This window comes from Plasmodium cynomolgi, chromosome 12 (assembly GCF_000321355.1).
Source record: "Plasmodium cynomolgi strain B DNA, chromosome 12, whole genome shotgun sequence".
Lineage (NCBI taxonomy): Eukaryota > Apicomplexa > Aconoidasida > Haemosporida > Plasmodiidae > Plasmodium > Plasmodium cynomolgi.
In genome coordinates, this window is record NC_020405.1 from 706374 (window position 1) to 727882 (window position 21509).

The 21509-nt window shown below is 45.2% G+C and overlaps 5 protein-coding genes across 5 annotated transcripts; 1 reads left to right on the top strand and 4 right to left on the bottom strand.

Annotated features, from left to right (window-relative positions):
- On the top strand, window positions 1-6943 carry PCYB_122530 (hypothetical protein; the record flags this gene model as incomplete). The annotated part of the gene is made up of 2 exons (XM_004223585.1): window positions 1-5230; window positions 5469-6943. 2 exons carry the CDS (start codon window positions 1-3, stop codon window positions 6941-6943), a joined length of 6705 nt encoding a protein of 2234 aa, XP_004223633.1.
- Window positions 6944-7982: 1039 nt separating this feature from the next.
- PCYB_122540 (hypothetical protein) lies at window positions 7983-9243 on the bottom strand (the record flags this gene model as incomplete). The annotated part of the gene is made up of 3 exons (XM_004223586.1): window positions 7983-8398; window positions 8647-8844; window positions 9015-9243. Coding segments are annotated over 3 exons (843 nt in total), but the record flags the coding sequence as incomplete, so codon positions are not given.
- Window positions 9244-11569: 2326 nt separating this feature from the next.
- On the bottom strand, window positions 11570-14351 carry PCYB_122550 (exonuclease; the record flags this gene model as incomplete). The annotated part of the gene is made up of 2 exons (XM_004223587.1): window positions 11570-12436; window positions 12633-14351. The coding sequence occupies 2 exons, from the start codon at window positions 14349-14351 to the stop codon at window positions 11570-11572; spliced, it is 2586 nt and encodes an 861-aa protein (XP_004223635.1).
- A 1543-nt stretch (window positions 14352-15894) lies between these two features.
- PCYB_122560 (1-deoxy-D-xylulose 5-phosphate synthase) lies at window positions 15895-19395 on the bottom strand (the record flags this gene model as incomplete). The annotated part of the gene is made up of 2 exons (XM_004223588.1): window positions 15895-16110; window positions 16648-19395. The coding sequence occupies 2 exons, from the start codon at window positions 19393-19395 to the stop codon at window positions 15895-15897; spliced, it is 2964 nt and encodes a 987-aa protein (XP_004223636.1).
- A 1222-nt stretch (window positions 19396-20617) lies between these two features.
- Window positions 20618-21375, bottom strand: PCYB_122570 (CDK-related protein kinase 6 putative; the record flags this gene model as incomplete). Its single annotated transcript, XM_004223589.1, has 3 exons — window positions 20618-20704; window positions 20813-20957; window positions 21029-21375. Coding segments are annotated over 3 exons (579 nt in total), but the record flags the coding sequence as incomplete, so codon positions are not given.
- Between the last annotated feature and the right edge of the window lie 134 nt (window positions 21376-21509).

Here is a 21509-nt window from a genome sequence, read left to right on the forward strand (position 1 = left end):
ATGATTCACAGTTTCAGTCTGAGCAAAATGAATAGCGTAAAGAACCAAATGGTCCCTGCGATGCTGGAGATGCAGACGGCCCAGGTGACCCCAGTGAACGGCACAAGCAACAATGCGCAGCTGCGAGTAGGGAAGGCAGACTTTAACAGCGTTTACTTGGACATACTAAACATCCATGACTCGATTGTGAATCATTTACAGACGATAGTTATTCACGTTTACAACATGGTGGAGAAGTCGCTACGCTCCTCAAGTGGGGAAGACTCCTGTAGGGATATGCACACGGGAGGAGGTACCCACTGTAATGGCTCTAGCGCTAGCTGTATTAATGTCACCAATGATGAACGGAGTGACTCAGCAGGAGGGGGTGTTGTTTCTTCCTCAAATGGAGCCACGCGTACCGATGGAAAACAATCGTGTACACATATCAACAGAAACACACACGTAAAAATAGAACCTGTGGAAGGGAATAGCAGTGATCGTTCCGAGCATGCCAATGTAGGGCAAGGAAGGATGCCAAATAACGAGATGGACAAATTATCGAACAGTTCGGAAAAGGGCATGGTGGACCCAACCCAGGAGGGAAGAACTAACCACTCGGTAAATACGTATATGCCTGGGGAATGCTGCGAAAGGGAAGAAAATATTCCATCAATTAGCAGTGCAAAGGAGTTGAAGTGCGCTAGTGAGTTGAAATGCGCCAGTGAGTTGAAGTGCGCCGATGAGTTGAAATGCGCCAGTGAGTTGAAGTGCGCCGATGAGCTAGCTAAAAGGACATCCAATTACGATGCGCCAGTAGAGTTAGTCATTAACAAAATTGAACCCAAGGCAACCAAACGTGAAAAGTTTCATGGGGAGAATCCCCACAAGGGTGACAACCCAAACGTAGAGGAAGTGATCAAGGAAAATAAACTAAACCTGAGGAAGCACATTGTCTTGTTGGAACTTCTAAAGTACGTCATGGTGCACTCAAATAATTCACAAGCTGATTTGCATAGAGACAAAATAGTGAACCCACAAATGGGAGGTAATAATCACATGAACATGTTAAAAAGAAATTTTGATTTTTTAAAAATGAACTACAACTCAGATGAGAGCATCTGCTGTGATCCCAATCTTTGCAATGTGAACTCCTCCAGCATTAACATTAAGTACCTTAATATTATAAGCTACTACATGGATTTGCTTTCCCCCTTCAATAAGTTTCACGAGGAGAACCCGGGAGGGGACAGCAAGTGGGCGAAAAGATGCGTGGGTGGGGACGTAGATGGGGACGTGGATGGACGCGTGGATGGAGACGTAGATGGACGCGTGGATGGGGACGTATATAGACGCGTGGATGGAAACGTAGATGGAGACGTAGATGGAAACCTAGATGGACGCGTGGATGGAAACCTAGATGGACGCGAACAGCTCACGCTTGTGAGGAAGAAGCTGGACGATATTGCGCTCAATTATGATGACCTCGTGGAGGACATTCTAAAAAACAACAACGTTAACGGTTTTACTGAAAGCTACCTGTACGCTTTGAAGGACAGAATTCTGCAGGAGGAATTTCCACACCAAGGAGCAACTGACATGTATGGGGGAGATGCGGAAAGGCTCAGCAGGATCCTCCTGAGTGGTCTTAAGAAGCAACCAAGGGGGCTTGCAACCCATGGCATGAGTCGACCAAATGGGGATGTACACAGTGGAAGGTACGTCGGGGGTGCTTCCATTGGGAGTGGTACCATTTTGTCCAGACATGCCCCATACAGCCATTTCGCGCATGCCGTCGAAAGCGTTAGTGATCGTCAGAACGAGGACTTCCTACGTAGTGTGAACCCGTTTCCTGGCGGCAACGCGCAGGAGGGGGAAGTCCCCAATTGGGGTCCCCCCAATGGGTGTATGACAAGTATGGCGGGTGTATCCCATAGACCCGGTAGAAACAACCCAATCGGAAAAAAAGCCGTCCATCACAACAGCTTCGTGCCGAAGGGTTATACCTTCACGGACGGAGGAGGGGCCTTCCACAAAGGGAGAAACCGAAACGGTGATGAGAGCCAAAACGGTGATGAGAGCCGAAGCGCTTACCACAACATGATGTGCGAAAGTGCGCAGAGTTATAACCATCTCTACAACAACAACGATAGCGGAAGTACTTCTAATCATGTCAGTTCCACAGAGATGAATTCCGCGCACACAATAGGGGGTCTTCCAGCAGCGGGGATAAAACATGTGGTGAAACAAATTTCGAAGGAACACGCGGAGAATTCAAACAAGCCAATTCGTGATGACACCGTGATGAATTACAACCACTACTCTACAGGGAGAATGTACAGACAGGAAAGTAATCTCATTCCGCAGAACAAGTACTACAACCAAAATGGGAACGATCATTATGGGCAATATTACAAGGGGGGGTATGCAGGGGGGAAAGAAGGCTTCAGTAGTTATCTAGGCAATTTTAAAACTGGTATAAAAATGGAAAGAAAAAAAGATCATTTCTTGAGGGGATCTGAAATGATTACATGCACAGGTCAGAACTATTCGAATGATACGAACAGTGGTAATGTATGGGGGTACCAGCATGTCGGTACGCTTCATGCGCAGGGAAGGGATGATTATGATGAGAATGACCCGCGTAGATTGTCACCAAGAAGAATCATACCAGATGAGGAACAGAATCAGGATGGCGGTTTTGCTTCTCCCCCTCAGAGGAATATAAAAAATGGAACAAAACTGAAATTGGTCGACGGGGTGGAAGCGGGGGAGACGGATGCGGGGGAGACGGATGCGGGGGGAAGGGAACACCTCGGAGAAGCGAAAAATGGTGAAAACGAGGAGGACAATTCGCACAACTGGGAGAATTCGCCTCACCCACATCACTCGCATCACTCGCATGAGGAGAGCCGAAACAGGGAGGCCCGTCGTCACCATGATGGAGATACCAGAAGGGACGCGGAAAAGACGCACTCCAGAATGAGGAGCAATAAACATGATAGTAGTTACTACACAAATGACAAACACTTCTTCAGTGCTACCCCTAGCTTTGATGATGGGACAAATTGGGAAGGCCTCCAAGGCGGAAATGATGATGGTCCATATGTACATAGCTTTAATGCCAAGAGAAAGAGTTCCAATCATTACAGTGGAGGCGCATTAAAAAGGACCACGTCTGATGGGAGATTCAATATGCACATGAGAGGAGGAGAGCAGATGGTAGACAATGATTTCCTAAATAGAGACAAGGACTCCTCCATGGGGAAAATGCCAACGAGTTCTTTCATCCAGTTGTATCAAAAAAATGGTGAAGATATTCTGGGTACACAATTTTGTCATAACCTATCCAGGAGCAATAGCCTCAATAGTTACAATAGGCCGAGCTGCTTTTCCTTTTATGCGCAGCGCCTTCGGGATGGCTTGCCCAGCTGGGACGCTCAGGCGAAAAAGTATAATAGCCGCTCCAACGGAGGCACAAATTATACGAGCGGTAAAAGTAGGCAAAATAATGATGAGAGTAACGGAAGGCACAATAACGACACGGATGGAAGGGGTAGCAATAACAGCGGGGGGTACAGTCACAGTGCCGGAGGTGGCAACAACGGAGTCAGTCGAAGCAATGATAGCGGTAGTAACGATAACGATGGTGATGATGACAAAAATGGAGAACATCGACATAGAGGGAAAAAAGATTATTACGATGATAAGGAAGACGAGGAAGAGGAAAATGAAAATGAAGGACGTGGGAAGGACCATTCTGCAGACCATACCAATCAACACACTTTGCAAGATAGTGGAGAAAAAAGAAAAAAAAATCAATTTGGTATGACCACGAATGATGTGCGCGAATACGTGCAACATAATGGAACCAAACAGAGTAATTCTGAAAATCTTGTTGATGATCCTAATGCATATTCGCGGAGGAACGAAGGGGGGGAATCCTTTCTGGAGGATCACCAACTGATGGAGTCAAGCATAAACGAAGCGAAGTACGAGGGACATGGGAACAATTCGGGGGGCCCCAACCAGGTTGGCTTGCCTCAGCGCATGGGCGTAGCTGGAGGGGCGATCAATGTGGACAGCGCGAGGAGCCAGCCGAACAGGTCTAACAGGGCGAACCGGACGAGCGAGCTTAACCAGCCCAGCCAGCTTAACCAGCCCATCCAGCTTAATCAGCCTAACCAACCTAGCCAGCCTAACCAGCCTAGCCAGCCTAACCAGCCTAGCCAGCCTAACCAGCCTAGCCAGCCTAACCAGCCTAGCCAGCCTAACCAGGCGAGCCTCCCTGACAGTGCCACCTTGGGCAGCTCGTGCAACTTCATCCCCTTTGGCGGCCAAGTCAGCTTCCCAGACAGAGCCAACTACGGCCACTATGGGGGGTTCGAAAATTTTGGAAGCTACGGTGGTTACAGCAACTTTGGCGATCGCAGTTACGGGAGTTACTCCAACTGTGGCAACTTATGCAGCTCGTACAGTAAAGTCAGGGACGACAGGACAGTAGCGAGAAGTGCCCTAGCGCATAGCAGCGCGGAGACGCCAGAGGGGAGAAGTAGAGTCTTGCCGGCAGACGAATTGAGGATTCGAACCGGTGCAGGCTGTCCTATGGGCACAAACAACCAGGTGCAGTTTCATAACCAGGGAAACAACCCGATGAGCGATCGGATGGGCGACCGGATGAGCGACCGGATGAGCGACCGGATGGGCAACCCGATGAGCAACCCGATGAGCAACCCGATGAGCAACCCGATGAGCAACCCTATGAACAACGAAATGTACGGCCCCCCCACAGACGCACACATCAGCGCAGGGGAAAGAAACAGACCGAATTGTAAACCAAGCATGGTAAACATGCGTGAGAAAAATGAAAGTATGGAACATGATTTGATTAACTTCACGAACAATGCATACGTAGACATACACAAAATAATACAAAATGATGATCTGTTGAAGAATGAGTTGTCCGGATTGGAAGAGTCTCTCCAGCTAGCCAACGCATCAACAAAAGGTAATAAAAAAAATACAGCCAAATATAACTCGAACGAATTAGAAATTTTAATGATGTATGATAGCTGTAAAAATATGCTTAAGTCGTGCAACATGTTACGGAGTGAAGAATTAAAAAATGCAGATGGGGATGAGTACCTCGTGAATGAGACTTGCATCCCTGCCAACGTTTTAACAAACAATGACATGATGAGCGACAGTTTGAATGCCGACATAGAGAAAATTATTGATATAATGAGCACAAGTAAGGTGAAAATGGGGGGCAAAGCACACATGGAGTGCGCCCCAATATGGATGAACAATCGAACGACGTGGATGTAACGTCATCCTCCATTGTGTTACACCCAAACGGGGAGATGCTTCTCCCACGTGCACATATTTCACTCCAGTTCCATAAACTTCACTCCGCTTCCACATAGTTCACTCCACTTCCACATACTTCACTCCGCTTTCCCCCTTTTTCCTTTCCTTTTGCGCGAAAGACATGCAGGCAAAAAGCAAAGACAAGAAACGGAAGCTGAGCTCTATGAACTGCCCCCCAAACGATCGCACCTTTCCCAACGGGGAGAAGAAGCCAGAATATATGGGCGATAAATGCAACTCGAAAAAAATGCCAAGAAATTCAGAAGACAAAAGGAAGAAGTATCAAAAGATGGACATAAGGACACTAAACAAAAATGTTCAGAAAAATAAAGAAGTATGCAAAAATTGCTACATCCACTATGACAATAGTAAGTCCAGTTACATACTGACGTTCATAAATAGGAAGCAGAAGAAGCAAAGGAAACTCTTCCCTGTCAACCCAAATGAAAAGGACGAGGCGTATGTCATTCAAATTATGAATTATATTGAGAAGCTAAAGGACCAGGAAAAAATTTTTGGAATTAGTAAGAATGACGAAATGGGGGCCCTGCAAAGGGGTGAGGTGGCTAATCTGCACAGAAGCGAAGGAGGAAAACCCGGAGCAGACCGACGCAACTACGACAAAGATCAACAGATGCAAGAAAAACACATGGACAGAGAACCATACGCAGAAGTAAACCTTCCAGAGAAAGACGAAATGTGCTCGAACAACCTAAACTTGTTAAACAAAAAAATGAATAACTTTCTGAGTGGAATAAACGATCAACTGTACATGGATCCCCAAATGAATTTCATCCCAGAGCATCTACCATTTATCCAGAACGTGGGAGGAAATCCCAATCTGAGTCACGTGAATATCTATGACGATGTGAATGCTCCCTCCGGAGTTGATTACGTTAACTTTAATTTACTAAACGATGGGCACTCGTTTGAAAATTTACACCTGATGAACCCATGCACGAACAGCGTGCAGAATTTGAACCCTTTTTTTAAGGTCCACTCTAAGAAGGGGGATTTCTCCACGCGGATGAATGACCAATATGTGGGGGATGTCATTGGGGATGTCATGGGAGGAGGAGAGGTCAACACAGGGGGGGAGAGTATCCATGGCGGGGTAGCCACTGATATGAACAACAACAGCACCAGTTGCCGCAACGTCGGTTCGGGAATGAACAGTTTTTCGGGTCGGAGAGGGAATAGGCGCACCTGTCACTCTAACGGGGGCAGCCACAACCGCGGGAACCACTCAGGCAACAGCCCCTTTGCACCCAACGTGTACGAAAACGCCATGATGCATCAACCCATGAAGAACGTTATGTACCCAGGAGAAAATAACCAGGCGATGAATCACCAGAAGGGTCGAAGTAGTGGAAACCCAACCAACACGAATGACCAGTTCACCCCTATGAATATGTTCACGAATGCAAATTTTTCGAACTACAACCAGAGTAACATGCCCAATAGTTGCGAAAACGAAATGATGCATAACTACAATTCAGTTAGGAATGACTATGGGGATAACATGCTCGTCGAATCTAACTACGATAGTGACCGTGTCACGGCCGGGGGGCGTACCATGCAGCACAACGAGTAACAGCAGTATGCGCAAACGGAAAAAAAAAAAAAGGAGCAGTTAACAGATCAGTAGTTCACCACATCTAAATCTCAGAAATGTCTACAATGGTTTATAAAAATGCCCTAGACGTTGGCAATGTTGAATGAGAGAGTATCCACGTGGCGAGCATCCCCATGATGCGTAATCTCTCCAGCTTCGTTGAAAAGGAAGAAAATTTTTTTTAAAAAAAAATACCTTCGGGTTATTTGTATCTTCCAAAAAAAAAAAAATCGAATTAGAGACCCTTTAACTGTGTCTACTAGTACACATTCCATTTGAAGTTTTGATGTTTATGATTTCCAAAGCAGGCGTGCATTCGCTCCTGCGTATGCACTTGCATCTGTACAGATGCAAAATGAGGAACTAGAAAAAAAAAAAAGAAAAATACCACCAGAGGTTGTTCCCACGGAACGGCTCTGTGGCGAACCAAGGGGTAGGAAGACATGCTCACGCATTAGCTTTCCTTCCCTCCCCCTTTACCTATGTGTATCCCCTATTAGACGCACCGAAACGGGAAGGCGCGCGCATGTATTTGTTTATTTTTTTTTTTTCTGCGCCCCGCACGAGCAGATGCCATTATGTGTAAATACACACCACTATCTGTGCATCCCTGTTCAGCTGTATTTGTGTGTCCTTTCCCCTTTTGGTAGTTGTAAATTTTTTTTTTTTTCGCCGTGCTATACCAAGCTTGTTACCCACTTTTTTTTTTTTTTTTATTTCCCATTTTGAGTTGTGCCAACATCGTGTGAACTCCTTTCCCTTTTGGACAATTCGACCCTTTGTTTTTTTGTATAACAAAGCAGGGAGCGCATAAGATGGATAAGAGGCCCCTCATCAGGTTGGAGGTCCCAAATGACAAAGCCCCCCTCCCCCACAATTTTCTACATGGTAAAATTTTAACATCTCCTACTTGTGTCATCAGGACGGATATATGATATCCCCTCCGAATCGCCGATGCGAATAGGAAACGTTCATTTCCAGGGGGGGGGGAGAAAGTTACAAAAGCATAGCAGTGCCTTTACGTCACGTGTTCGTACTCCTCATCGCTTTCGCCGAGCACATGGCATTTGTATTTCTTACTTGCCTTCTTCATTTGTACGATGGTTTTTTTCTGCCGCTCTGTAGGTGGCACTATGCTATCCGCGACAATCGCATCGGTAGAGGCACCCCCCCCTGGAATGTCTCCCTTCCGAGAGGTGTCCCGAAAAAATAACTTGCGCAAATCTTTTATGTAATTCAAATTTTTTCTTTCTTTACTGGCCAGGTAACTGTGGACATTACTCGCGTTAATGTCATTCGCCTTCTTCAGTGCCAGCTCATTCCGGTAATCATTTTCGCGTTCGTTCAGGTAATCATTGAACTGCTGAATCTTCACGTGGTCTTTGTTCTCCGTTATTTTCATGTTCACCAGGTCGATGTCGATGTTTATTTCACCTGGGGAGGGGTGCGATGGGGAGAGGTTCATAAGGAAGTATGCACCGCTTAAACGTGAACAATGTAATGTGCGCATCTTGCATTATACTGCGCGACAACGTTGTGGAAGGGTAGTCCCTCCACTTAGGGGGATTCACTCAGGAGGACTCACTCAGGAGGATTCACTCAGAACTCACTCTGAACTCACTCGGAGGCATTCCTTATACGCCCCCCCCACAAAAGGGAGATGAGTAAAGCTCTCTACTTACCATACTTCTTCCCAAAAATTTCGTAATACTTGTCTATTATTTCATTTTTTATTTCATCGTCATAATTGGAAAAATGTACATCGGGATTGTTAAACTCCTTTTTGATGTCATCCTCAAACCAGTCAATGCTGTCGTCTATTATTTTTGTATGTTCCTCGTTGGCTGAATTTTTCAGCATTTTGTCCCTCAGATTGAAGGCTGCAAAGAAGGGGGGGGGGGGAAAGGCACAAAATATGTGGAGTACCAACAGGGTTGAGTCAATCTCCGTGCAAGGGAGAAGGGGTAAAAGTCGGTAATGTGAAGAGTGTAGCCACTCGCACACATTCGAGAAGACTCCTTCTGCAAAACTGCACTTATTTTTTAGCTACCTTTCTTGAGAAAGGCATTACTGGGATCGAAGTAGTTTTTGTAGAGAAAGGGATTTGAATTTTTCATCGTTGCAAGGATCTTCTTGTGGGTATTTTCACTATCCTCTGTCGGGGTAAAAAGCTTGTTAATCAGAGACGAATCATACAAGGGGTTCTCACAAAAAAGGCATTGCCTATATTTTATTTTCGTGCAATAAATTTTCCCACATATTAAACAGTTGGCGTATATCTGATGGCTCCTCCCATTGCATGTACAAATATGTGTGTTTTTTTTTTTTTTCTTTTTTCTGTTCCTCCTTTTCGTTCTCATTCTCCTCGTCACCTTTGGCTTGCTCATTTTCGATCAAATTTATAACCGTCTTTAATGAGTAGGACTCTTTCTTCATGTTGAAGAACTCGAAGTAGTCACTTACGGCCTCTCCCTTCGCGTTTTTCTTGGACTTTGTTTGGTCTTCCTCTAACTGGGTACGACCATCTTTATGCCCATGCTCTATCACTTCCAATTTGGTTGCGCCCCTCCGTTGGGTTGCCTTCGCGGGGGCTTCCACCCCTTGGGCTTCCTTCCCTTGGGCTTCCTTCCCTTGGGCTTCCTTCCCTTGGGCTTCCTTCCCTTGTGTTTCTTTTCCTTTTCCTTTCCCTTTTCCTTTTCCCCTTTGTGCTTCTTCCTTTTTTGCTTCTTCCTTTTTGGGGGTTACCCCATTTGGCTTATCACCATTCGGGGAGTGACCCCCCCGTTTGCTGTTTTTCTCTTTGTTCACCTTTGTCGGTGTTTTTTTTGGCCCTGTCTCGTTTGCTAGCCTTACTGCCACATCGAGGGGGTGCTCTCCACCATGGGTGATAACATCATTGGTGCTTCTCCTCAGTTGATCCTTATTTTGGTCCCCTTCCATTTGTCCGACCCTTTTTCCCTTCCCAAGACCCCCCCTATTAGGAAGGACCTTTCCATGTTTATCCTCACTAGGAATCACCCCGCTTGTTCCTTTCCTACTAGGATGCACATCTTCCCTCTTAAAAACCTCCTCAAAGTAGCTATTGATGGTTTTCCCTTCCACAATACTGCTAGGTAGCCCATCACCTGTAACAGCGCCATGGTTGATAGTACTCTGCCCATATGAGACACCCCCCTGTGTTACCCTACCAACCGAGTCGTCCTCACTAGAAAGCATAAACTTCTTCTTGTCGTCTACCAAATCTTGAGTAAATTTCTTCACAGTGCTGAGGGAGCATTTTTCATTTCTTCCATTTTCGTAAAATGATTCATTGAGGAGGTAGATGGATCCATACAAGTCATACGCCTTACAGTTCAGGATAGATTTAATGTAACTGAGATCGAGTTCTTCATTTTTGAGATTAAAAAATTTTATGATTTTCTTCCTTATATGGTTTGCGTACTTTTCTTTTTCATCCATTGTTGTGTGTTTGGGGTCATCATTTTTTTCGTTTTCGTGCAGGGCTGCATGCTTCCTCTCTTTCTGCGGCGCGTTTCTATTCTACACGAAAGCTCGGATGCTTCTTACATTGGGGGAAGGATACAAGAATGCACAGGAGATACAATTTTGTTCGTGCTTCCCAAGGATGCCACAGAGGAGAATGGAATGGACAAAGCAAGTTTGTAAAAAAAAAAAAAGTTGACGCAAAAAAAAAAGGCACACGTCAATGTTGCATTCTCTACGCAGACTTTGGTACTTTAACAGCGTGGCATGTTCCTTTCGCCTTGGCTGTTGCTCCAGGCGGGATGAATTACTCCCCTTTATGGTGATGCCAAGAAGGGAAAAACAAAACATAAAGTGGAATAAGAAAAACGCAGCGAAATAACCGCACTTCCGGCCAAATGGCGCAACGTAATTTGCATTCGCGGGGTGGAACAGGGTGGCATTTTTTTTTTTTTTTTGCTATTGTGCAAGCGAAGGGGGTGAAAAAAAGGGAACAAAAGAAGACCTAAAGATGAGCTACGGAGACCTGACGATTAGCTGCGGACGACCTGACGATTAGCTGCGGATGACCTGACGATTAGCTGCGGACGACCTGACGATTAGCTGCGGACGACCTGACGATTAGCTGCGGACGACCTGACGATTAGCTGCGGATGACCTGGTGATGACCTAAAAAAGACCCCACGTGGGAGGCGCACGCCAACAAACGGACGGATACATGACCTGCGCGTTCTTCGTGCTTCTATTGGGGTTCGCCGCGCGCGGTGCTACAATGTCACTGCTTTGATTCCTCACCCTTCCTCTTTTTCGCGGCTGGTTGAAGTTGTACTGCGCAGCCTGTCACGCGGAGGGCAGCGAGTAGGGGGCACAAAAAGGGGGAGTAGAGAAAAGGGGGGCAGAAAAAGAGTAAGCACAAAAAAGGTGAGCAGAAAAAAGATGAGCAGACAAAATGGGCGAAACAAACAAATGGAGGGAAAACAGGGGAGATTAATAAAACAAACAAATTGGGGCGTCCAACGACGAAATGGCACAAGAGGGGGGAAACCACCCAAAGTCAAGCCTTGAGCAGAAGGAAAAACCACCCAAAGTCACGCCTTGAGCAGAATGGAAAACCACCCAAAGTCAAGCCTTGAGCAGAATGGAAAACCACCCATTGAAGGTCTTCTTCCGGTTGTTGCCACACACGATGTTCTTCAAATTTGTGAGCGAATTCAAAATGAAAATGCTGCGGTCACTACTCTTTTGCTCATTAAGGTAAGCGAGAATGTGCCGTTCGTACAAACAGAGGAGATGCCTAAACTGCAAGAAGTGCAGATTTCCTAAATCATTGTCGCTCTGTTTCTTGGCGATGATTTTTTCCATAGAGTTAATTTTCGCAGTAAGGCTGCTTAATTTACCATTTGTATCTACATTTGCATAAAATATATCCTTCGCCAAAAAAAAAGTTTCTGTAATTTTTTCCTCCGCTAGATAGTTACTGTTGAAGGAAAGCAGTATGAGGACATCATTTTCTCCCAGGTTTTCGTAAATCTTCTCAATATTTTGGCTTAATTTTTTTACAATGCTACTTGCTTCCACTCTGGTGGGAATTTGGAATAGCTCACCATTTGCATCGACTCTGAAATTTTCCTCCTTTGCATTTTTTACACAACTGTAGATTTTTCGATTACACAGATTTTCATACTCTCTTAATATGAGTAGGTAATTTTTTATTTTATTTTTATTTTTGATATTCATGATAAGGTTTTCTACACACTCGTCGTCGTTTTCGCATGGACAGTGAAAACAATTTTTTAGGAAATATTTTGGAAGTTTCTCCTCTATGTATTCATTTTTCGCGTCATATATGCACAGATTTTTCTCGTACTTATGGCGTACGTCTTCTTGGTATATGATGTTTCCCTTCACGTTGGTAAAGTTGTCCGGGTTGAGGAAGAGGGAAAGTGGCTGGTACTGGTAGAAGGGCTCGGCTGTGTCGAACTCGCTCATCTGCAGGGGGAGGAGGGAGGAAGGAGTGGCATGAGTGGGAAGCAAAAGCGGGTCACGCAAATGCCAGTCATGCAAATGCGCAACGGTGACGAAGCAGCAGCGGGACACGCATATGCGCAACACTGACGATGCAGCAGCGGGCCACGCAAATGCGCAACACTGACGAAGCAGCAGCGGGCCCCCCCCGCGGCGGTACCTTCTTCAGCGCGAGGAACATGCTTATCTTCGCGTCGTCAATCGAGTTGTGCCCCTTCTCCCGCTTCATGGTGATGCCCAGGTGACGCTGGCAAAGGTTAAACAAAGAGGGCTTCAAAAAACAGTAAGCCGAGTTGGAGTAAACCACAGACGTGTCAATGACGTGGTCGTGGTGAATTCTCAGTGCGTGCAAATCATTCTCTAGGGAGTGACCAATTAAAATGGATTTTTTATTAAAAATTTTTTTCAAATATTCCTGCACATCTTTCAATTTAGTATGCACATTTTGCAAGGTACTTTCACTTATGCCCGAGTAGGGAGTTAAGTAGTCTGTGATTTGATTGTCCGGCACGACATACGAGTCGTATACTATATTCATGTAAGCATCGACTACCGTAATTTTGGTGAGCTCTCTTTTTTTATTTATCGTTTCGCACATTTCACAGTCGATGCTGTAGATATTGTCTAGGTCGAACTGGACCGGCGGTTGGCACTTGGGGGGATTGGAACAGCTCGGGTCATCTCGCTCTTCGTTGGTGCTTCCACTTTGACCGCTTTCCCCACTCAAAGTGCTGAGCCCTCCATTTACTTCCCCATTTTGCATAGACACGTCGGTGGCCCCTTCTGCATTTCCGTTCTCTCCTCCGTTTACAATTTCGTCCTTCTGGTCTTCTTCCTCATCGGACTCGTTTATCGACTCCGTTTTTTCCTTTTCCTTTGGATTATTGGCTGGGGTATTCTGCCCCTTTTTTTGTTGAGCCATTTCGGAGACCCTAAGTAGCTTTTCCAACACCTGAGCATACATCGTTATATGTTCCTCGGTGAAGATATTTTTTGCCTCCTCCGAGTAGGCGGTTTCCCCATTTAGGTGATTCCCCTGTGGTGAGGCACCAACAGGCTCTGTGACAGGTATGCTCGTCTTGTCAGAATGTCCTAATCCATTTGGAATGCCATCCTGATGACGACTGATACTGGTGGTAGTGTTCATGGTAGTGTTCAAATAGGAGCGCATGTCCGTTATTCCTTTATCTACTTTGACATATTCAATATTTTCAAAACTAAGGTATTCTTCAGAATTCTTTTTTGGGAATCTATTCAGGAGCATCTGCTCAGTGCTAAGTAAATAATTTTCTATGTAGAAGTTATCCCCAGGGGAGTTATAATTTATTCCTTTATTTTTCATCACAGAGACACTTAGCGCTTTTAAAATTAAACTGCTGTAATTATTTTTAAAACAATTTTCTGTGTGTATTTTCCTAAAATTATTATTCTTCTGCAGTTTGGTAAAAACGCCACTGGCAGAAATATCCTTTATGAACCAACTGGACAAATTGGGGACGATCACTACAATTAAATTATTTACGCAATCATTATTTTTCACGATGAACAGGTCGTTTTTCTGAACACTTTTTTCGATTCGGAGATTTGTGACAAAATTGTGAATGTCTCTCAAGTATATGTTTTTGTTTCCATAAAAGAGGATGTCCAATTTTTTCTTCGGGTCATTTGGTCCATGCGCTTTTTTCGCCTTCCCTTTCTTCGCCACGTTCTTCGCCACGGTCTCCTCTCCTTTCGTCGATACGTTTTCCACCCCTTTCTCCGTCACTTCCTCCGCCACTTCTTCCGTTTTTTTCCTCTTCGCGTTCTGCGTCTTATGGTAACTTCCGGCGCTCTTTCCGTTCAGGTAAATCTTCCCATGGTTCCTTCGTTTCTGCCTCATCTTTTTTTTGGGGGGGAGAGCTTGCTTTTTACTCGTAATGATGATGCTGGCGTGGCGTTGGCACCGCTTCCTCCCCAAGTTAGGTGTTTCCTCTCTACGTTGAGTCGTACGTGTTGGTGCTTCCCCTGTAGGAATAAAAATTTACGTATACTCCTGGCGCGAGATTGTGTGGCGAAACCGCGGTTGGAAGCATTGGTCTGTTCACGCGCTTCTACATGTGTATAAGTGACTGCAGTTACGTTCGCGTGGGCTAACTTATGCGTACCGTGCTCCTTCGTGTGAGTGGTGAGGGTGGGCTGTCCTGGTGTGATGTGGCCAATGGGTTCCCTCCCGCATTTGCATAAAATGGAGATGACGTTGAAAAGGAGGTAGCACTGCAGTGAAGCTGTTGCAAAGCTCCGACCAAGCTTCACTTAAACTGTGTCCACCGTCAACGCAAAGAGGCAGGCTCGTTATGGAACCCCTTCTCAAAATTACATCTCTTTTGGGGCCTCCAAAAATAAAATTTTTGCATTCGTTTGTTTCAACTGCATCGGCAAGGAAGCTTTTAAAGTGTGATGAACCACTACAAGCCAATTGTTGGGAGGGAAACGGACTTGCATCCTTGCGGAGAGTACAATCCATATAAAGCGTTCGCCCACAGTCAGCAGCCTTTTATACAATAATGCTCGTAACTTTTTTTTATGGGTATTATTTTGCGGGCAAAATGATCGCCACTGTGTTGTTGGCGGCTACTCCAAAGTAGGCGCGGGGAAGATGTACCTGCGCCCGCTACCACGATTGTGATAAGTGTGAACGGATTGCCATTTTAGGCTTACATAAAATTGCTTCCTTTTAATATTAATTTTTTTTTTTTAACGTTGCGCGGACCGAAGGTGCCGCTCTTGCGATCCGTTCGCTTTGGTCGGCGGGTTGGTTCAAAAAAAGGGGAAAAAAAAGCACAGCACAGGAAAAAAAAAAAAAAAAAAAAAACATAAATGCATAAATACATATATACATACATGCATGCATAATGCATATATACATGCCCAGCGGCATACCAACGTGCTCACATTTTGCGCCCTTCCCGTGCGCGCACGTCCCTTCAAACCTGATTGGGAACCCCCATGCGCGAAAACGAATCCGTTTTTGAGATAGTCCCCAGAAGGGTCCTTCATCCCGAACTATGAATCCGCAACGAAGTGTTACACCCAGTACAGCATGGAGGTGGAAAGGCTCTGAAAAATTTGCATGATCATTTCGACAAGCAAAACGCGTTTGTTGTGAATGTAGGGTGTAGGAGAATAGATACAAAATCTTATTGCTAATCGGAAGTGGGGAAAGGCCGCTTCCCCCGCTTTGCAAACCGTTGACCATTAAATGGGGTAGCCTCATCGGTACTTCTTCACAATTGGGATACCACTCTCAATGGTAGGGCAAGCTGGCATGGAACCGCACTCTCTTTAAGATGCTCTGCCGATACTTCCTCAGATGCCTACCAAGTCAGCATGAAGAGCTGTGATCAGAGTTTCCCTAAAAGCAATACATCGAATCGAAGAAAAGCTCAATTGGACACCTCTCCTTGTAAGAAATTCTTTATTCTGTTCACTAAGCTGCAAGAATCCATTTTTACATCTACGTGTTGCTCCACATACGTGGCGTGTTCAATGGGATCATTCGGTAGGTAAATATTATGAACAGATAAGTGGTGCCTGGAAATGTAATTCTTCTCTATTAGGTAATTATTGAAGTGGGTTGAAAATCCACCTACAGTGTTGTCCTCGTAGGTAATGTGTACGTCATGTTTATTTTCCTCAATGACGTAATCTATTATTTTTTTATCCATTGGGTTTAAGAAAATCATGTCAATAATTGAGAAGGAGAATTTGCTGGAGAAAAGAAGGTCCTTTTCGATTTCTTCGATCGCGTTGAGCACATTGAATAGCATACTGCCCATGTTAAAAATGACAACTTTTTTCTTTTTGTCTCCTTCGCTTGTTTTTTTTTCCTCTGGGCTCATTTTGATGACTCGCGCCTTTCCGAAGAATGTTTGCAGCTCGTCGTTGCTGGGATCTTCCCCTGTGTTTGCTTCTTCCCGACCCACTTCGCCGCTTCGCTGCATTTCGCTGCCTCGCCCTATTTCGCCGCCTCGCCCTATTTCGCCGCCTCGCCCTATTTCTACGCCTCGCCCCATTTCTACGCCTCTCCCTACGTTTCCACCGCCCTGGGGCTGCACCCCGATGCGGAAATGCCTCTGCAGGTACTCCTCCGTGAAGGTGTTAATCCTGGGGAGGCGAACAAACACAGATCGGTTCACATCGTGGTAGCAAAATTTGAGCGCCTTCTTCAAGTCTACTTGGTTACTCGGAGATATAATGCACGCATTGTTCAAGGCACCCAAAAAAGTAAGGTCGTAGATTCCTTGGTGGGTAGCTCCATCTTCTCCGATTAAGCCGCTCCTACCGATAATAACCTTTAATGGGACCTTCTGCAAATTCAAGTCATGTATTATTTGATCATATGCTCTTTGCATAAATGTAGAATAAATGCATAGGTGAATTTTTAGCGATTTATTCATGGCCATGGCTGTAGCGAAGGTTACTGCGTGCTGCTCTGCAATCCCCACGTCGTATACATTGTTGGGGTGCTTCTCACTAATCTTAACTAATCCGGAGCCCCCTAGCATGGCTGGAGAAATGAAGATGATATTTTTATCTCGCTCCAAATATGTTAGCATTTCTTCTGTGTACACATCTGTGAAGGTTTTCTTGGAGAACATATTCTCGTGTTGTGCTGTCCCGGAGTTGCATTTGCCACCGTGCGGTCTATCATTCTGGCTATAGGAGCTGTGTCCTGCAGACTTAACATCCCTCCCATCGGAGCTCAGCGTATCCACATTGAACGGAAAGATTTCGTTCTTCTTAATTGAATGCATCACAGTTATCGGTGCCCTTGCGTTTATAAACTCACTGGTTTTGCTCGTACAGACATGCAAAACAGTGGCTCTTTTCATATTGCCCTTTTTAAAGGACGACAGCGCGTTGAAAAGAGCTTCTGTATTGTTTCCGTTTTGGACATGCACATAGTCGTAGTTCAAATTTTCGAAAAGGTTGTTCTTTTCCCTATCACTGGGATGTTGGCTGTCTCCTTTTCCACTTTTCTTTGTGAGAGAGCTGTGCAGGTGGTCAGAGATGGATCCGATTGGCCGATGCCCCGAGATGCTGGGTGCATTAGTGGGGAGAGAGACCTGCCCATTGTCATTATAAATAATTAGCACTTTGGAATTTAAAAATGAAATGTAATTTAGTGCTTCCAGCGCCATACCACCGGTTAGGCCACCGTCCCCAATGATGGCAATATGCACTTTGTTCAAATGATCAGCTGAGTTATTTCGCCCAGGGTAGGCACTCTGTTGTGTGGTCCCTCCTACTACTACTACCTTCGGATGACTCGCATGATGGTTCTCCCTTGCATGGATTGTTCCCCCTTCACCGGGTTGGATAAAAGTGATATTTTTTGTCTCTTCAAAGGGGTGTGCTTCTTTCCCTTCCGATTGAGCGGTCCTTCTCTTCTGACATGCCTGCCAATCGGCTTCGTAAAACCCCTGGATTGCACTCAGTGCAGTAGAGCTATGTCCAGCTCCAAACTTGTCGTAGGTGCTTTCAAAAATGTTTAAAAAGCCACATATTCCCTCCTTCTGTCTTAGCGATAAAAAAAGGAACTTCCTCCCCGTGAGTATTTTATGCACGTAGGCCTGATGGCCAATGTCATAGATCACATCATCATGGGGCTGATCAAACAGATACAGTAACAACAGCTGCACCTCTAGCAAGCTTAGCCCAGCGGAAAAATGACCACCAGTTATGTTAACCATGAAAAAAAGAAACATTTTTAATTCGTGAGCCAGTAGAGGTAGGTATTGCTGTTTCAATTTTTTCAAATCACTTGGGTTATTGATTAATTTTAATAGAGGTAAATAATTTAGGACCTTGAGAACCTTCTTGATATTTTCCCTTTTGTAGTAATTTTTACTAATGTTATTTATGAGGACTCCATTTCTTTGGAACTCTTCTCGAATCAGTTTTTCAAATTGGTCCTCATCATATCTGTCTACCTCCAATGCGACGCTTTTCTCCGTCGGTTCGATAAAAAATAACTGTTCGTAATTTTCGGGGATATCCCTATGTACGTATAATTTAACTATTTGGTTAAAAATTTCCTCGCCATATGTATTTTTGTACTTTTTCAGATCTATGTAGCTGTTTATTTGATCAAAGAGGGCATTCAAATTAGGGGGGGGGTCCTTTGCATCATTGCTCTTTTTATTCGTACCTGTGAATTGTGGCTCTATCCCTGTTTGGGTGTCCTCGTTCTTGACGTTGAACAGCTTCTTTCCTAGAGTCGCGCTGATGGAGTAGTCCCCTGGTGGGTTCCCTTCACAGGTGTGTAAAAAGGCCGCCTTCCCGGTGATAAAACCGTCCCCCCTCCTCAGGCCATACTCCTTCAATTGCTTCAGTTGCTTCAATTGCTTCAATTGCTTCAAATCGGGGTAATTTATGAATAACACATTTGGTGGTTTAGGAGTGTGTGTGTGTGTAGAGCTGCCACTGCTTCCACCACGTGGATTTTTATTTGCGTTAACGGAGTAGCGGTGTCCATCCTGTGTGAACCATTTGGTACCTCCCTTAAGGCTATCTATGCTTTTGTCATCACGTGGGGGGTTCCTTTCTTGTCCTGCCCTTTCTGCTTGCACCTCATCACAATGCCTCCCCCTGGGGCAGATCTCATTTTTTATTTTTAACTGATTCAACTGTGTAGAAGCACGATTCAGCAGCCTACCATTACTGCCATTTGGGTCATACCCAGAGATGCCAAAAAAGCAGGGGAAGCTGTCCTTAAAAATTTTACACAAATAATGCTTTTTCGTGGTAATCCTGTTTAACTGCTTCAGGTACTTGACGTTTCTACTTACTTCGCATTTGCCGCTGGCGGCGTTTAAACTGACATACATGGAGGTGATGATCAGTGCGAACAAAAACAGGAGAGAGGATGTTACCATTATCATGGTGGTAGGTTACGGTGTCACATGATAGGTGGGCAGGCGGAGCTGCGTCAAATCGATGTTTGCGCCTCAACGGGGAGGGTAGTTGTGGAGGGGAGCTTTTTAAGGGGAAGTTTCTTCATGGCTTTTGAAGCGATGAAGTGGGGGAGCAGCAAATTGGGGGAACGGCCAAGCGGAGGAAAGGCCAAGCGGAGGAACGGCCAAGCGGAGGAACGGCCAAGTGGAGAAGCAGTCACGTGGAGGAACGGCGAAGCGGCAGGTCCAGTTCCGCTCACCGCTTGGAAAAACGAGCCGACAAAAAAAAAAAAAAAAATTTCAAAATATTAACAAACTGAAGAACAAACGGACTGACTAACGAACGAGCGCGTCATATTCCTGCGCGCAGTGGCTCACCCAACAAAGCGCTGCACTTCGCGACAACGATGCCTCTTTAAGGGGGCTCGCAAAACAACTCCGCACAGGGTGCATGCGGCTGCTCGCACATGTTCCCGCACAGCAGATTTTCCGGGAAGAGATCCGTCGAGATGACATACGTTAGCTTGTCAGTCATACCCTCTTCTACCTACTTAAAGAATGCTCGAAGGCTTTATCTGTGCAATGTCGTTAAAGCAGGGGTGCTTTAGGGCTATCTCACAGAAAAAGGGGGGCGGTGGTGGTGATGGTGGGAGAGTCACACGGAGAATGGGCCACATTACGTAGCGCGGTAGCGGAGGGGCAGTAGGGACCACACATCAAAATAAAAAATATAAAATGAGAACACAAAGCAATAAGTAGATGGCCCCCTAAAAAGGGTTCCTACTGGAAGGAAGGAAAACTGTTTTGAGAAACGCTCAGCCAAAAGTGATGCATGTGCAGAGAAAAAAAATCAGTTGTGAGGGGCCAGGCAACGAAAGGGAGGATACAATTATTCACATTTTCTGCACGAACTTTTTTCAGCTCTGCATTTTAATTTCGTACCTTCTTTTGAAGATATGCGATAGGCCGGGTCGTAAATCAGCATTTTGGAAATCAAATCGGCGGTGGCTTCGTCTCGAATTATGCTTTTTAGTTCATTCGTCTGCGAAAGGGGAAACACGCAGGGGGGTGACTCGGTTGGGTGAGGCGGTTGGGTGGCGCGGTTGGGTAACTCAGTTGGGTGACTCAGTTGGGTGGTACGGTTGGATGGCGTGGTTGGTGTGCTAAACCAATTTTTTTGCCCCCCCACCACAGCTACACCTGCGCGCACCTCAAAATAGGGAAACATCCTATGCCGGTCTTCGTCCCCAACGGGCAACTTGCTCTTATCGCCAAGAACCACATAAATCAGATCCAGCTGGAAGTAAACATATGAGCATGTGCAGTTGAATCGGTTTATGTGCTTTTATAGGAATATTCTACATGGGTGTTACTTTTTTTTTTTTGGATGTGGGGGGTTCCCTACCTGTGATTCGTCATTCTTCCCGGGGAATAATGGCCTTGGGATGTTTACGCAAGAGGCATTTTTATTTTTGCAAAAAAGGTTGAAAAAGTGACGCGAGTATTTATGTTTAACACACTGGTGTGGTTCACTCCAATATGAACATGTACTTGTGCAAAAAAAAAAAAAAAAAGTGTATGAATCCCCCTTTTTTGGGAGAAATGGAATAGCAAACATTACCTGCCCGTTATCAACTCCACGAAAAGACAGCCCAAGCTCCATACGTCCACCTTATGGTCATAATTCTTCGACTGAAGTAAAATTTCCGGCGATCTGTACCAGCGTGTCACCACAGTGGGAGTCATATTTTCGGTCCTTTCAACAGACAGTCCCAAGTCCCCCAACTTAATTTCACCACACGAGTTTATAAATATATTCTCTGGTTTTATGTCCCTGTGTAGGTAATTATTTCCATGCAAGTACGAGGCCGCCAGCAGAAGCTCAAAAATTACGTACTTCGCTTCCCGGATGTTCATGCTGTACTTCTTCATCAAATTCAGCAAGTCGATGTCGCAGTACTCGAAGGCCTTTATGTGCGAAAGGGGGAAAGGTGGCGGTCAGTCTGTGGGCATTCATGCCTACACAAATATATATATAAATATATGTATATATATATGTACATATGCACCTGTCGGAGAGTTGCACTGCCTTTTTTTTTTTT